Raw genomic sequence first — 14554 nt, 5'->3', positions numbered from 1 at the left:
TCAAAGACAGAATAATGAAGTTAAAGTTCTGAAACTACTGTAGAGAGTATTTCCAAGGTATGCATTTGCTTCTGCTTTTCTATTTCAGGAAGCAAAATGAACAGTCACAGATAGAGAGGACAAAATACTAAGTTAAAATTTGAGAAAGTATTTTTGTTATCCTGATTTCAGAGAAAAAACAATACATACCCATTAAATCCAGTGACAATTTTCAGGATTCTTTCTTTCATCTCTTCAAAGGGAATATATTCCACATTTGGATTGGGGGGCCCTCTTGGTTCAGGAGCTGAGGTTCTGAAATCATCCATTACTTTCTCCAGTTTGAAAATAAAATAGCCTTTAAACTGAGACCACTGAACCCTGCTAAAACACAAGAATGAAGACATATGCAAGTCAGCCCTAAAACCATAGAAAACAGCATAACTTCGTGTTTGCGAAACAACATTCATGCTGGCTTGCCAGCCCTAAGATAAATGAGGCAAGTAATGCAGTATTTTTTTTCCTGAACTTAAAACATGGCAATAATTTAAAAAAATTACAGTAAAACAGTATTACACAAGTCAATTGCCATTAACAACAGGGTAAGCCATTTCCTTAATTACAATTCTAACCTAAATGCGAAACATGCACGCATTCTATACAATTTACCAGGGAGCCTACACGCCACCTGAACTTTTCACTGAGCTCACAAGAGAAGCAGGGAAAAAATAAAAAGAAGAAAATGTGTTTCAAGTCTGGAAATCATACAGCAATTGTACACAGCATTACCTGTTTCCATTACAAAAAGCATTTCAGTAAGACTTTGAAACTAACTGCTCAGTATCCACACACCTTAAAAGCATTTAATAATACCTCTTTTTCTCAGAAAAACAAATACATTTTGTATCACTGATAAAACCCAATGATGAGTATTTGAGCAAAACAACTTTGACTCCTGAAAAATATTCCCACAACAGTAAGTAATGTGTTAAGATCTTTTCAAACAACCTTCTTGCCTTACAACTTAAAAGCTTTATCATTTATGGAATTCTTCATACTGATGCTTTCAAGAAAACAGGTCTTTCACTGCATACAACACACAAGGTGGGAAACTGCTGAGAAAGCCCTTTTACACCAATCACCCCAGGCAGCAGTCACAGTAGTAGCTCTGCGCCTCCCCTGGCTAGTGCATTTCTTAGCAGAATAAGGAGCCACTTGAAAGCAATCGATTTAGTTCAGTTACTATCAATTTTATTCTATTAACGTTGGCACAGGAGCTTTCACAGCTACAAGATGGAGATGCTAGCAAATAAAAAGAAGAAACAGGAAGAATAACAAACCAGCAATAGAGAAAATTATCTTTGACATTTATCTATAACATAGGTAATCTGGAATTAACGGGCTCAAATCAAACAAACATAAAATCGAAACCCCTGGACAGCCCTTCAGCTCCTGCTGAATGAAATGCTATTTAGCCACAAGTTGTATTTCTGCAGGCTGTGCTTGGTAGCAGTGCTAGTTTGAACAGCCCCTGACTATTTTCAACCCCATGTAACACCTGACCTTCTGTCAGGCTGATACAAACGTCATCTGGGGAGTCACTGCAGGTAGCTCACAGCAGCAGGAGTTGTATCCCACATGCTATTCCTGAGCACCAATACTACCAAATATGAAACCACAAGCCAACGAAGCCATATGAGCCCGCTTCCACCAGAAACACAGTGCCATGTTATCTTTGCCTTAGTTTTGTCCTTGGTGTTAAGAAAATAATTACAAGATGTAAAAGGGGAAAACCAGCTCAAGCTTATTTATAGAAATTCAAATACAAAACCCCATCTTATTAGGAGTGATAAATTGGCAAGAATGGGGGGAAATCCAAAGAGGAAAGCAAACCTCCCTTCTCCTTCACAGGAAAGCATTAGGCTCCTCACAACAGAGCAGAATGCAGGACTTGGTGAATAATAATAACAAAACCAGAAACAAAAATAGAAAGAAAGAAGAAACAAGGTTCCAAAAGGGAATGGCATAGATAGACTGAACAGTGTCATTGAGTCTTCACTGGATTATTGCTCCAATTAGCATTATACAGCCAAAGCAGAACACTATAATGTTTCAAATGTACAATGTTAGGCATTACTACTATAAAAGTTAAATTAAAAAGCTATCCAACTCTGCAGCGCTACCACCATGAGACCAAAGCTTTCAGAACAGGTCACAGATTTAACACATAAGCACATCACAAGACACAAACAGAAAAGACCCAGTAAATAGCCCCATGCCAGAATAGGATTACTCCCTACAGAGCATCCCAAGAGCTTTCCTTGCCTCATGACAGGGGATTCCACTATTATTCTAAACATTCTTTGACAACCCCATTTAATATTTTCCACACTTTAGAACTTGAGCTGTTCTTTTGTTTTCATTGTTATTTACTTCTTGCTAAATATTAACACTTATCTTTTCGTAGACTATTAAACCAGTGCTGTGTTGCTGAAATAAAGCAACATACAAAGTTTAAAATGGCAATATACTGCCTGAAAGCAGTACCTACCAGCTCCTCTTTACAATGCTGAAGCTACAGAAAACAATGTAACATTTGGCCCCTATATAGAAGTCCAGAAAACTGACACTTAAACCATATTATTTTTCGTTAGTATTTCTTCTGTTATAAAAAGGCTAGGAACTTGCATCTGCAATACACTGCACTACTGACATAAAAAGCATCTTTCACCCTGTATTTCAAAACACTTGATAAATGACTGCCAAGCAGGTGACACAGTCCAGCCTACAAACAGAAGCAGAGTTTAAGGGTAAACACAAGCCTGACTACAGATAACACAGATACAGCAACACCAGCACCAAATAAACTAAACAAGCTGTTGCTAAAAGCAGTGTAACCACAGCAGCAGGAGCTCAGGACAGGCTTGCCATTTAGGCATTTTTTCTGTTTCTCAAGTAGGTTTTTTTCAACATTGCAAAATTCTCTGCTGCTGTGGCTGCAGTACTAGCAGCATGAAAGCTAACAGGTTGAAAGCAAGTTAAAAACAACTTTGCTTCTGCAACTAGATGTAACTGCAGTATCTACCGTAAACAACTGCTTCGAAGTCAGAGATGTCTTGTGCCTCTCAAACATTATCTCCTGATCTCAGTGTTGTAATTTAAACATTAAAACATGCTACCATTTAGACAATGGTCTTTAAGCACTTGCAATCTATGTAACTGGTTTCTGATAAACAGTTTCATCCTGCTACCAGTAAGTTACATGGGAACTCCAGCCACTCAACAGCAAATATTTTTTTTTTTGCACCACAAAAGACTGAGTCAGTTCCCAACTCTTCAACTGTGTAAGCAAAATTCAGTCCTGCAGTAGCACCACAGTGGATTCCTGGAAGGCAGGAAGGAGGAGGAAGGTTTCTGGCAGCTACAACTCACGTCACTTGTTTCTTTTAGGCCCGACGCTTCTATCATTACCCCAAGATGAAGAATTCTAGCTTCTGCAGACCATCCATCCTTCAGTTACCTTCTTCCTGCTCTTCCTACCAACCTCATAAGCAGCAGTCCCTCTTCCCCTCTTTCTTACTTCATCTACTTACATCCTGTGCCTACCAGGATGCTAGGAAGGGAGCAGACCTACACACTATTCCTATAGGAGAAGGAAAATGCTTCAAAAGCAAGGGGGAGAGCTCTGGAATGCTAGTTTCTGCTCTTTCTGCTTTCATCCAGAACTGCAGTTGCCTCCTTTTCCCTCAAAGCCAGTCTCTTCAGCAGCAGCATCCACCACCCTGTAATCAGACGCTGACAGTCTACCTCCTAGCCAGCTGTGTACTATGCCTCCAGTTTAAGCTACTTCTGAACAAGTCCTCTGAAACCAAAAATAATACACAAGGTGGACTAATAAAGGATTTATATAAAAATAATTTTACTTCTAGCAACCTTAATTATGTGTATTTGTTAGAGAAACTTCTCTACATGTGTGAAAATATACTGCAAATTCTGAACACTTTTTAAACTGTTTATAAAAGATTGCACTCAAAGCAATCTACAAAACTGAAAATATTCTGGCTGTGTATTTCAAAGAAGAAATCATTAATATAATGAACTCACTTCTGCCAAAAAAAAAAAAAAATTCTTTCCTGCAAGGACAGTAAGATTTTCTTAGTTTTCATTAACTTCAGTGGAAGTGATCAAAAGTGAGTGTCAAAAGAGGAAAGTTACCTTTCCTGTTTTACCAGTCTATGAAAATGACATGTAGAAAGAAGTCTGTATCAGCTTCAAACTCACTTGCAAATCTATAGAGAAAACCAATTAGTTCATAAACAGATTAAAAATGGCATTTTCTCCTAATTATCAAAGCAAACAATATCCACCGTTCAGAAATTTTAAGTTACCAACATGCACTGAAAGAATGGTCGCTTCAAAAGCCAAACAGTAGTAGTGAGAAAAGATAAACAAATGGCAAATACCTGTTTTCCAGAAATGAAAACATGTATCTACATGTATCACAAGCTCCCCAAGAACAAACTAGCATTAGGATGCAAGCCCTTTATTAGCTGCTTAGTTACAAAATGGGAGATAGTGAAAAAGAGCGAAGTTTAGTCAATACCTTCTGTAGTTAAGCCAAGAGCCTAAATGAAGCAAAAGAAAACTCTTCTACACAGCTTTATGTACAAGCTCATTAAGTTTTTACACACTAGATAATAACTGACAAACACTTTAAGCTCTGCAAAGAAACTAAATTGAAGAAATTCCATGGAGAAAATACTATTCATGCTTTCTTCTGAGCAGGCCTGTTTATAAATACTTGCTCTTCCCACTCCACATTGTACATGATCAGCCTTTTCTAAATGCATGTTATGTCCTCCAAACATGCTTTTCCTGGCCGCTACACTAACTTGTGAATTTGTACCAGCAACTTTGAGCGCTCTTTAATAGCCACTCAAAGAAAAAAAATTCCTGCAAACATAGTACAATCTATAAAAATATCTTCAAAAAGAGTACTTCAAACATTAGCTAATCCTAAAATGTTTTGGTTCAGCGTACTTTTTGTTCTAGAGAATGACAACTCCAAAATTATATACATTTTATATATATCTAAAGCATGTCTCACTACAGTATCCGGGTCAACCTGTGTAAATATACCTGTACAGAGACAGCTCCCCTGCGCTAATGAGCCTGTAGTTTAACAGATACTCCAAACCATCATCAGCTGGCCTTTTTGCCCTCTACTTCCACCAGCTCATCCACCATGTTTCAATTATATCAGCCTAAAAGGTTTTGCTCTAATATACAGAAAATTAGACAAAGAAACTGATTTAGGGGCAGGGGAAAGCAGCCAGCAAGGGAAAACTCAGAGGCAGTAATGACTGGCTAAAAAGGAGCAACCATAGCATGCTTCAGCACTACAGCTTGTAAAGATACATATGTCATAGCAGAACCACACACCTCAACCTCTCCCAGTACCAATGTGTATGTTAACAGTTTAACAATTTACTTTAAAAAAAAAAAACAAAAAACCTTTGACAGATGAAAGCATGGAAGCCAACAGGGTCAAACAGTTCAGTCTTTGTACATTACTTTGTATCATGTACTTATATCCTAGATTTAATATATGCTGATAATTGTGCTTTAAGGTATAGAAAGATGTTTAACAGCATAATATTGTACCAGAATGCTGTCCCTGACCTTGAATTAGAAATGTAACAGAGAAACATGGATGGAAGAGACCTCAGTGTTTGAAAATACTCAGTTGTGTTTTACAGAGTTAAACAGAAAAGCAGACAGCACCTGACCAAACAGCCAGTAACATGAGAAACGTAAGCAAGTTTTGAGAATATTTACATCTAATTAGAGAGGCAGCATGAGAAAAGGCTAAAAAAAAAAAAAAAAGGTGGGGGAAAGACATAAGACACAGAATGAGCAAGCAGAGACTAAGTAACAGGCTAAGCAAGAAAACACCAATAAAAAAAATTAATCCCCCATACAAATACACAAAACCCCAGGACAGGGTCAGAATTACTAAGTGAAAACAAGAAAGCCCTATGAAGAAAGATACAAAGGCGAGCAAGAAAACTCTACAGTCACAACAGTACTACAACAATGTACTTATTCACTCAAAGTTGATGAGGCAGCAAAAATCTCCATTGCACAGGGAAGGAAGAATTAAAACAAAGATTAATTGAGACAAGGGACATAACCTAGCATTACCAGAGCTGAAACAAGGAAGAACACAATCTTCAGTAACTTTGTTCTCTAACAGAAGTAAACTAATTCACACCTGTACTTGAACTACATGATTTTCTGTTGGAACTAATCCGTTACTACAGATCAAAGTTTGCCAAGCAACATTAACCAAGTTTAGCAATCCACCAATTCTAGTTGATAAACAGCACTCTTCAACACAGGACAGAGGTCACCTTAGAAAGCAGTTCAAGTAATCTGATGCTACGCTTTGATTTAAAATAATTACTACCACAAAGTTGCTTGCAAGCTACGACTGCTTCTCTCCTAATACAATTGGCACAGAACTCATCTTTCCCAACACGCACATCAAAAACAAAATTGCATTCTATATGGAAACAATCTAATCCTATCACTCCCAGAGTACAAAAGACTTCCCCCCATTCCCTTACCTCCTGCTTACTCAAAATGTTTGTACTGACAAATGTGAGAAAGCAACTTTCTCCCTTACCACACTGCTTATTGTAAGAGAGAACCTTCTGTCAATAGCTTGCACTATCAAGATGGTTTCTGAATGTCAGAGAACTAACTGGCATTTTCTTCCAACCACTGGACAAGGTTTTGTATAGAGTCTTTTGCCACCCGGTATATTCACTTTGGGAGACCCAAAATTTCACCAAAAAAAAAAGAGAAACGCTAGAAACGTTTAACAAAGTTGTTTGGGCAAGATTTGACAAACATTAAAAAACAGAATTAAAAGTAACAGAATAATGAAAGGCAACTCAAGAACCTGAAATGAAGAGGGAAGTCTTGCAATCTGGAGAACAGAAAAACATTAACTGTCAGAGAACTAGAACAAGGCAAGGAGAAAATTTGTAATACCAATATTCCGACCTCCTTCATACACACACCGTGCTTCCCCTACTATTTTTAAGAAAAATGATCCATGTTGAATATGTGATACAATTCTCTCTCACATATTTAGTACTACACTGGAAGCCTTTACTACAACACAGGGATCCCCAACATTATTACTACCCAACCTGGACATCAAATGTCAACTGGACCACAAGTCTCCACAGGTGAAAAAGACAATTAATTAGGGCAAGTTATCTAGCTCCTTTTTAGCAACTGTATTAAAATATGAAACTTAACACTTAACTATACAGTTTAGACAAACTCTACAGGATTTTAAGTCTCAAACTTCAATAAAAGACATGGAAGGTAAGCAGGACAAAACCTAAAATTAACTGAAGAACAAGAGAAAGTATTCAGAGTGCCCAAAATAAGGCTACCTCCTGAAATTAAGGTACTGCAATTATTTCTTAAATCTTTCTGGAATTGCTTCACAGATTACAGGTTTAATTAAGAAAAACATTATATTGCAGGGATGTTAAGCTTCTCAAGACCTAGCTATGTACTTAAAACATGAAGAGTCCCAGGAGTCCTAGCGGGATGTCTGTCTTCAGATTTCACAGTGTTTAAGTTCATTACAAAATTACTTGGTTTAAATTTTAAGAGGATGCCATCTGTTTTGGAGAGATGCTCTATACCACAGAGAACATAAAATGAAAAGGAAAACAGAGTAGATCTATTGATTCAGTTCACTGAACAGGCCATAAAAGAAGCATCAGAACTTGGTGAAAAAAACGGACCGCTTCCCTCTCCACTCTTCTCTACTCTGACAAGCAAAAACAAACAAAAAAAAAAAAGTACAAAATAGCATGTTTAGGATGCAAGCACCTAACATTCCGCTAAACCAATTTTAGGGCAAAGTCCTCAGAACACAGGAGTACAGAACCAGAGGACAATCTCCGAGGGATTCGATTAAGGTGTAACAAGAGACAGAATCGCTTATATTAGCTCCCCCTTTCCCCCAATTATTGTTGGCTTAGATTACACTCCCACAGAGACTTCCTAGTAGGGAACAGGTGTTTTAAAGTGAAACAAGTTGCCAACTTTAATAACCATTTCTTCTCTTTTATGCCTTGCTCTAGCACTCGTGGAGATACACTCTTAGACACAGTAATTTCCCCAGGCTGTCAGAAGCAACATGGATTCATTCATAACAAGTTAATTCCTTTTCTATTCTGGTCTATCAATGGGATCCCCAGAACTACCTGAAAAGTCAAAAGGCACAGAAAACGAAGTGTGCCCAGCAATCAAATGCCCAATTCAAAGCCCCGTGCAAGGCGGCAAACTTTCCATCATGCTCTTCTGCAGCCTTGATGCGAGATGCACACCCAAACAGGCATATTGTGGACTAGACAGAACACGCCACTTCTCAAACCAAAGGCCCACCTCTGCCACGAGAATGCACAGCACTTGTCCCTAGGTACAAGAAGCCCCAGGGCAGTTCCATTCCCCCAGGCTACGGAAAGGGCAGCACCTGGGAGCCTGTGTCAGAAGCCTGCCCAGGACTGAGGGCCCCACTGCGACAGCAGCACAGCAACCAGAGCATGCATCGAAGAGGTCCTCTCCAGCAGAATCGACAGCTAAGGCTGTGCAGAGGAATAGATGGATTGCAGTCCTCTGGAGGGAAAGAGAGCAAGGCCACCCTTTTCTTCTCACTCATCTCCTTCCTCAGTTATCCCTGTGCTTTGGGATGGAAAGGCAGTAAATAGAGTCTACAAAATTTTTTTGGTTGTTGTTTGGTTTTGGGTTTTTTTTTTTAATCTTCACCCTACTTAGCGCATTCCAATTTCAGACGCATTGATTGGGCATAAACAAGGATACCTGGCAGTACAGTCACATAAAAGGGGTTGTACAAGGTAAAAAACTTGTTAAGAACCACCTGTAAAACAGTCAACAGCATTTCTGTACAAAAAAAAAAACCAAACCCATTGCCATTTGACATTTTCGGTTTTGTACAGGACTCACCATTTCGTTATTTATTATACAAATAATAAAGACTGCTTCCTAATGAGGAGTGCTCAATGGTAGAGAAATGGCTTTCGTTTTTTTCTGAGAAAGTCTGGGGCTGAACGCTGGCAACACTGAACTCTCATTAACGGGGAAATGAGCTATGCTGTAGCTCAGCAGGGATTTCATCACAGTGCAGAGGAGGAGGGTGCTGTCCCACCAGGTGCTTCACCTTGTACCTGGTCTACACCAAAAGAGGCAAGCCTGCTCTGCTGCTCCCACACACCCCTGTGATCCCACACACAGGGAGGTGAAGCAGATAACTAATATAACCACAAAATTAATGCTCCAGATAAGGAAGAATAAGATGTATGATGTGACTAGTAGAAAGCAGAGCCATCCCTTTAAGCAGCTGTGCTCTGTACCAGAAAAAAGAACACACCTTACTTCATTCCACCCTTGCTTCAAATATTCTTGAAATTTTAAGCCTATTTCTACTTCCTGTGCTTTATTTTAATACTCACTATTTTCAATGCAATTAGTGTCCTCATTTTGCACACTTGTTACTTTCAACATCCACGCGCTGCAGATTACAAAGGGAAATTTCAAACAATGACAACATTTACACAGTAAAATCCCCCATGCATCAAAGCAGACTAGTTTCTTAAATGCTTCTGGCAAGCAGACAAACCCTTCAACTTCACATTAAATTAAAACCATAAGCAAGTGCTAGATTCTTTATCGGTGTTTCTGAATGAGCAATAAATTTTAAACTTTAGGCAACACAGCACAGCAAATTTACTGGAACAGTGTGTTTTGCTGTATACTCCTGTTAGGAAAACATGCTGGCAAGTGCTCTTCCTGGGGGAGCATCCTGTTCACTTTCACCTGATAACTCATGTAAAATTAAAAAGCTCTCACATTTTATCTTCAGTAGGATTTGACCTCATGTTACCTTTCACTTTAATTAAAAATATATTGAAGAGCTCAAAAGAGGAGAAACTGGTATTTCCCACAAGCACAGAAGGTATTTTTCCATTTTCACTCGCTGATTCTTGTCAGCCTAAATTAAGTCTTTGCCCGCCTTCTTGTGAGCGTGAGGAGCTCATTCCAGAACCACAGAAACTGTAATACATTAGAAGTAAATCTACTTCAGTAGTAGAAGTGTTCACCTCTCTACTACTTGCAAATTACTGCTGCTGTTGCCAGGAACAACAAAGATTAAGACTTAGTTATAGAAACAGACAGCTGATGAAGACATTAAAGTAGTATCTGTAATCATCAAGGGACTAATTCTGATCTCTGCTGATAAATACACAGCTGACCCCAACAGAATACAGCTGTTCTGTGGAACAGAAAAAAAAAAATCTGTACTAGGACTCAGAACTTTTCAAGAAAGTCCATTTTTTAATACAGCTATCTAAAAAACTCAAGTACATTTATTTTTCTTTTAAAGGCAAAAAATGACCACAGACAAAAAAAAAAAAAGTAGAAGATTACAACAGGTTCTTCATCCAAGAATTAAATTCCTTACAACAAAGTGAAAAGCAATACGCACAAAGTAACTGAAAGCCTTCAACACTTCCACAAACTACCAGCAGTGGCTTATCTACAAAGGCAGAAGTAAAAGTAGATGGTATTTTTATTGAATTTCCCTATCCCCCTTGAAAATTCACCTGAAATTCCCTTTGGCTGATAAAAAGTAAACTGGTGTATTCACCGAACTATTCCACTTACTGTGCTGCTTCTACACGGTGTGCCAATACATAAATTCTTACCTTACTCTGATTTCTTATTCTTCACATAATTTCATTTATGCACATATTCAAATAACATGTCCTATAAATTTCAAGCTTTATTACAAGTAGAACGATCACACAAGATACTGACTTTCCTGTAAAGTGCACACCAACTACAATGGTCTCCAAGCCTTAACAACACTCTTAGATATGCATCAAATATCAACTAAGCCCACCCATCTGAGCAATATCAACTATACTTGTTTACAGTTTAGTTACCTTTCTTTTATCGTTATTCCTATGCAGAAAAATCACTAGTTCAGGGAACCACACTAAACTTATGCTACAATGTATGCAGACCTAGTATCCTCCTGCTGTCATATTATACGGGATACTTATTTCTCTAGTTACGGATGATTTTTTTTAACAATGTTCTGTGTAATTATTAATTTACCTTCATTAAAAAGTTAGCACCCTTTTTACTAGATTATCTTAAAATCACTTGAGTTTTGTGCACTTTTTAATCTGATTGACAATCTGTATTTCCTGCATAACTTAATTATAAACACACAGAATTGTTCAGAACTCTCAGTAACCACTTTGTGTACAGCAACTGTTTTCTCAGCCCACATTTGCCTCATCTCTGTAGAACGTATTTTCAAGACAAGGAGTAGATTACTACACATTTCTACAACGCTTAATGCAAAACTTTGATCCAGTTATTACTACATCAAACTATACTGGGAATAATTATTTGAAAGAGGCACAATTTCAGTGACTATATTCTTTAAATTTCATTTTTAGTCTTTAAACATCAGTTAAAAGACATTCCCATTAACCTCAGAATTATAAACAGTATCACTTAAGTAACTAGCACACAAAGTTCAGGAGTGAGGAAGGTATCAGACTTCTCTCACAAGTTACAATCACACCAGCCCTAGGAACATTTACATTACTCTGCTCTCCCAAAGATAAATGCAGCTGCATTTGAACTAGCCACACAGATCAATAGTAGACAGGCATTATCTTGCCAAAATACCTCCCAAAAACCACTTACACAGTTCAGATGTGCCTTCAACATGATTGGACATTTTGTTGAAATTTAGACAACCATGTTAATTTCAACTCTAAGAATCCTGTGGATTATTCTTAGATTTTACTTATTTCCAATGCAGATACAAATCTGACTGAACAGATCAGCGTTCACTAGGGCACGTTTCAAGAGTGCTACTGTGCACCCTTGTTACAGAGATTCTGCAGGAATTTCATAGCACAATTCAGAGTGCATCCCATTCAGTAGATACTGCACAGAAAAATAATAATTCTATAGTACTCTCGAGCTGATGCAGGCAGAATACAGAAACATCAAAGAGATGACACTTTCTCAATGAACCTGTATAGCAGAAGCCCAGGAGTCAAAATTTAAGAAAAACATTACACCATTCAAAAGTCTTCCTGGACTTGCAGGAAGTTAAAATTACTATCTCTATAGTAACTACCTATAGAAAAAAATCACTCTGAGTGATATAAAACTAATGTTTAGATAATTGCATATATAAATACATCACTTCCATATGCAAACTAAATTACACCTATCTATTAATACAGGACACTGAAGTAGTTTCAATTATCACCAGTTTGCACAGAATAACTAAATAAACAAAAGAAATTATGTAACTTACCTGGTAAGTGGAGTTATCACTGTTAAATGACAAGTGCACAGATACCCACTAGTTACCTCAGAAGAGCAGCAGACCATACTGAGATAATACTATTAAAACTTTACTATATTAAGCAATAAAGCTGGGAAACCAGATTAAGGAAAATGCACCCTGTGCAAGTACTTCTGGATCTGCATTTACTTTGCACTGTACTGTCACGCTTGCCAGGATTCATGCATTATCCCACAAACACACAGGCTGCACTCAGGTCTGAAAGCAGTACTACTAGGGTCAGGTAAATCACACCTCTATTACTAACTCCTTCCAAAACCAGAAACAAAAGCCACCCAGTTGGCTTCTACACAAGGCAGTTAAGCTGACATACACTAAGCTTGGGCTGACAAGGTGTACCCTGCCTCAGCAACCTAATACACAGGCATTAGGTGCTCCAGTGTCATTGCAGTTTCTGAGCAAAGCCTCATCAGATGTAGCCATCACGGAAGTATTGTAACTGTCTTCAAGTAGTATGATTTCCATAACTGAGACCTGGCAGAGACATACCAGCTTGGCAGAAAAGCAGCAGCATCTGGTTTATTCACAAACTGGATAAACCACTGCTCCCCAAGACAACCAGACTGCTTTGTAACCTCCCTTCCACATGCACCACTGCCTTGTTCCTTCCCCCCAAAACATGTGTCATCAAGCATGAACCTTCCCAAAACCTGTGGGCACAAAAAAGGAGCGAGGCTCACCAATTACTAGGTCAAAACAGAAAAACATCCTTGCTACTGTGAAGTGTAATATTGAGCAGAACAACACCCAAATGTCTGGGAAAGTACTTCAAATGAAATAGTAACAATCAAGAGGCCACCACAGAACAGGAGACTTGACATCCACTGGAAAAGAGAAGAAGTAATACTGAGGCAGCCACTGCAGTCATGAAGAAACATTACGAAGAGGTAAAGGTAAGAACTGACAGAAGCTGAAGATGAGAACAAATCCCATTAAACAGTGCAGGAGAAGGGAGCTCAGAGAGTAGAAGGATGCCAACAGATTACTGCTGAAGGTGATCATCAGAAGCACCCACAACTGTATCAACTGCTACAGAATAAATAGTCAGGTGGTTGTCTGGGGAAAGTAAATGACCTGTCTACATGACGACTATCAGGGAGCATGCTTACAAGAACAGACTGTATGCAGCAACAGGGAAGAAAAATGCACTTACAGATCAAAGTCCACACACAGTTACATTTGCAGTTAAAATAGTCCAATTACTGAAAAATCAGCATGACTGTGAGGAGCTTGACTTTCGTCTTCCCTTACATGCGTATTGTAGAGAGACTCAAGTTTATTAGGATCAGTTCCTCATGCACATTTTATAATGGCAGTTAAAAGTTTGACCTTTACACCATAAATCCCACTCCCAACAGATACTAAGTGGCACCATTTAAACTAACATACTACAAAAGCATGCAATTCCTGCAGGAGCAAGTAATTTCAGAGGAATCAACTGTGATACAGATGAAGAACTACAACTGTACATTTAATACATACATAATTTTTTATAATACAGGTAAAAGACCAAGGAAGCTAAACTATCTTTGACAAAAATAAATCAGCAGGCTTTTCAACCAAGATTCCTGTCCTTCGGAGGCGTGCAGGGATTACGAGACAGAAAACAGCGTCAGTGGAATGGGAATTAGTGGGGAATAATTCCAGCCACTTAACTGGAATGGAGTTAGTGAAGAATAATAGTAGGAAACAACGCAAGGAAGTTTACTCACATCTCTTGCTTCACTATGAGCATGGAAATGGAAGAGGCCTATACAAACAAACACGCGCACACACTTCTTCCAGAAAGTATTTTTCTATTTATCATGGCGGCAACTTGAGAATTGTTTTATGATTATTTAATTAAATAAATTACATTCCCCCAATAATTCTCAAGATATTCAGATAAATATTCGCCTCCAAATCAGAACAAAATTTTCAAGCTAGTCAAAAAATACTAGCATACAGCTGTCAAGCAGCAAAACTCCTAGTTGAATAAAACCAGAGAACACACTTTATAGAAAGAGGTAGACTTAAATTTAAGCATGTGAAATAATATAAAGGACATATGGCTACAAAAATATA

General features: G+C 38.2%; 1 protein-coding gene across 1 annotated transcript in view; it reads right to left on the bottom strand.

The window, feature by feature from the left end:
• The window catches only part of PPP4R2 (protein phosphatase 4 regulatory subunit 2), a 32755-nt gene that overhangs the window by 11576 nt on the left and 6625 nt on the right, over window positions 1-14554 (bottom strand). The window contains exon 3 of the mRNA XM_037384662.1: window positions 190-360. Within this exon, the coding sequence (XP_037240559.1) occupies window positions 190-360 (171 nt within the window). The remainder of the gene's footprint in view (window positions 1-189; window positions 361-14554) is intronic.

This window comes from Falco rusticolus, chromosome 4, assembly GCF_015220075.1.
Source record: "Falco rusticolus isolate bFalRus1 chromosome 4, bFalRus1.pri, whole genome shotgun sequence".
Taxonomy (NCBI): domain Eukaryota; kingdom Metazoa; phylum Chordata; class Aves; order Falconiformes; family Falconidae; genus Falco; species Falco rusticolus.
This window is presented reverse-complemented; position numbering and strand designations above follow the sequence as displayed.